The sequence below is a fragment of the Atta colombica genome, unplaced genomic scaffold (assembly GCF_001594045.1).
Source record: "Atta colombica isolate Treedump-2 unplaced genomic scaffold, Acol1.0 scaffold125, whole genome shotgun sequence".
In the NCBI taxonomy this organism is placed as follows: domain Eukaryota; kingdom Metazoa; phylum Arthropoda; class Insecta; order Hymenoptera; family Formicidae; genus Atta; species Atta colombica.
This window is the reverse complement of record NW_017259212.1, coordinates 299,549-301,184: the sequence shown is the minus strand read 5'-3', so window position 1 is coordinate 301,184 and position 1,636 is coordinate 299,549. Positions and strand designations below refer to the sequence as shown.

The following is a 1,636-nucleotide window of genomic DNA, read 5'->3' as shown; positions in this document are numbered from 1 at the left end:
TATATATATATATGTATATATGTATATATGTATATGTATATAAACTGGACCACTCTGTTTAATTACACCTCTTATCAATGTACATATAAGAATAAGAAAAATTGAAATTAATGTGTTTTGGAAATTTATGACTTCGTTTGCTTGTGACTTTCAATTTCATATTTCTTGCATTGTCAAAAAGAAGCATGAGTATACAAACTCTTCGGATGAGCGCAAGATAGAATTCCTGAGGACATTCGGCATTGATCCCTGGACGCGCAAGCGCCGACCGTATCTTCACCTACTTCCATTACTCTCGATCGTCGTAGAATCCGCGAAAATCCGGAACGTAACGCGGTCGTCTATTTTCGTTTATCTGAAGAGGCAGCCGCCTCCCGCGACGCTGCTGATCTTAGCCAAGGTAAGAAAACCGTTCACGAAATGACTCACTACAAATTTCGCGACAAAACAGATGCATTCGGCATTTAGAAGCTCACTGTTTAGTGCGATAGCTCGCGAAGGATAATCCCTCGATAAAAGCATTATTTTTGGTAGCAAAATGCAAAACTAGTTCTACGATTTTAATTAAGATTACTGCGATGCTGAAGTAATCGTTCTATATGGGCGTGATCGTACATTAGTAGCTATGTTGATGTATTATAATTTGTAGCAATATATTTATAGTCAATAAAATTAAATATTATCATGAATGTACCAGTTTCGAGATATAATTATGTTCGAATGATATAAGATTTTATATTTTTTTTTTCTAAAATTAGCAAAAATTAGCAAAAATAAAAATCTTAATTTATAATACATTAATACAATACAAAAACTAATATTTTTTTAATTAATAAAATTAATTATCTATATTTATAAAATTAATTATATATGTATGTATCTATTATATAATTCTATTTTTTAAATATCTATATTCATAATTTATTTATCATCTGATTATTCTACATACACTCTTATGACGATCTAACATTTAATTTTTAGCAGGTGAACAAAAGAACGTTCGATGTCGGCTCTTCTAGATGTATGCGGAAATGATACTGGGTCGCCATCGATATCGAAGGCAGATGATAATCTGTCCAATAGCGATGGGCCTCTGATTAAAGGCATTATCCGCCAAAATAGTTGCGGCAGTATGCATACGAGGTAAATAAGAAAATAATCATTATTATAACAATAATTCCTATCCAATGAAAATTCTAAAGGAAAATATTTATAATAAAATAAGTCAATCGTTAATATTTTTCTTTAGAAAGATTTATTTGATGACGCATGTGTGTCAATTGTTTTACTTACTAATGTACGGACAAACTTTGTTTATATTATCTTAATTAGAAACGAAAGGAATAATCAGAATTACGAAATGATTAAATATAATTAATATAAATATAGTCAACAATTGATATAATCCAAGCTAGATTAAATTAATATTTCGGATGATTAATTTTCTGCTTGGATAATGTTAATAGGACAATCGCTTCTTCGTATGGCATGTCGTCGACGAGTGAAAAATCTACTAAAAGACGTTATTGTCTCTGGATGTTGACTTTGGTCCTGGCAATAATCGGTCTCTGTAATCTTTTTCTAAACATTACTGTCATCGCTGTTTTGCGCATAAGTCAAGGAATGGAAGCTATAG

The 1,636-nt window shown here is 31.1% G+C and overlaps 1 protein-coding gene across 1 annotated transcript in view; it reads left to right on the top strand.

The window, feature by feature from the left end:
• The first annotated feature begins 1,003 nt into the window (after positions 1 to 1,003).
• LOC108694839 overlaps positions 1,004 to 1,636 on the top strand; it is a 1,812-nt gene continuing 1,179 nt past the window's right edge. The window contains exons 1-2 of the mRNA XM_018204519.1: positions 1,004 to 1,143; positions 1,467 to 1,636. Of these exons, the coding sequence (XP_018060008.1) occupies positions 1,004 to 1,143; positions 1,467 to 1,636 (310 nt within the window). The remainder of the gene's footprint in view (positions 1,144 to 1,466) is intronic.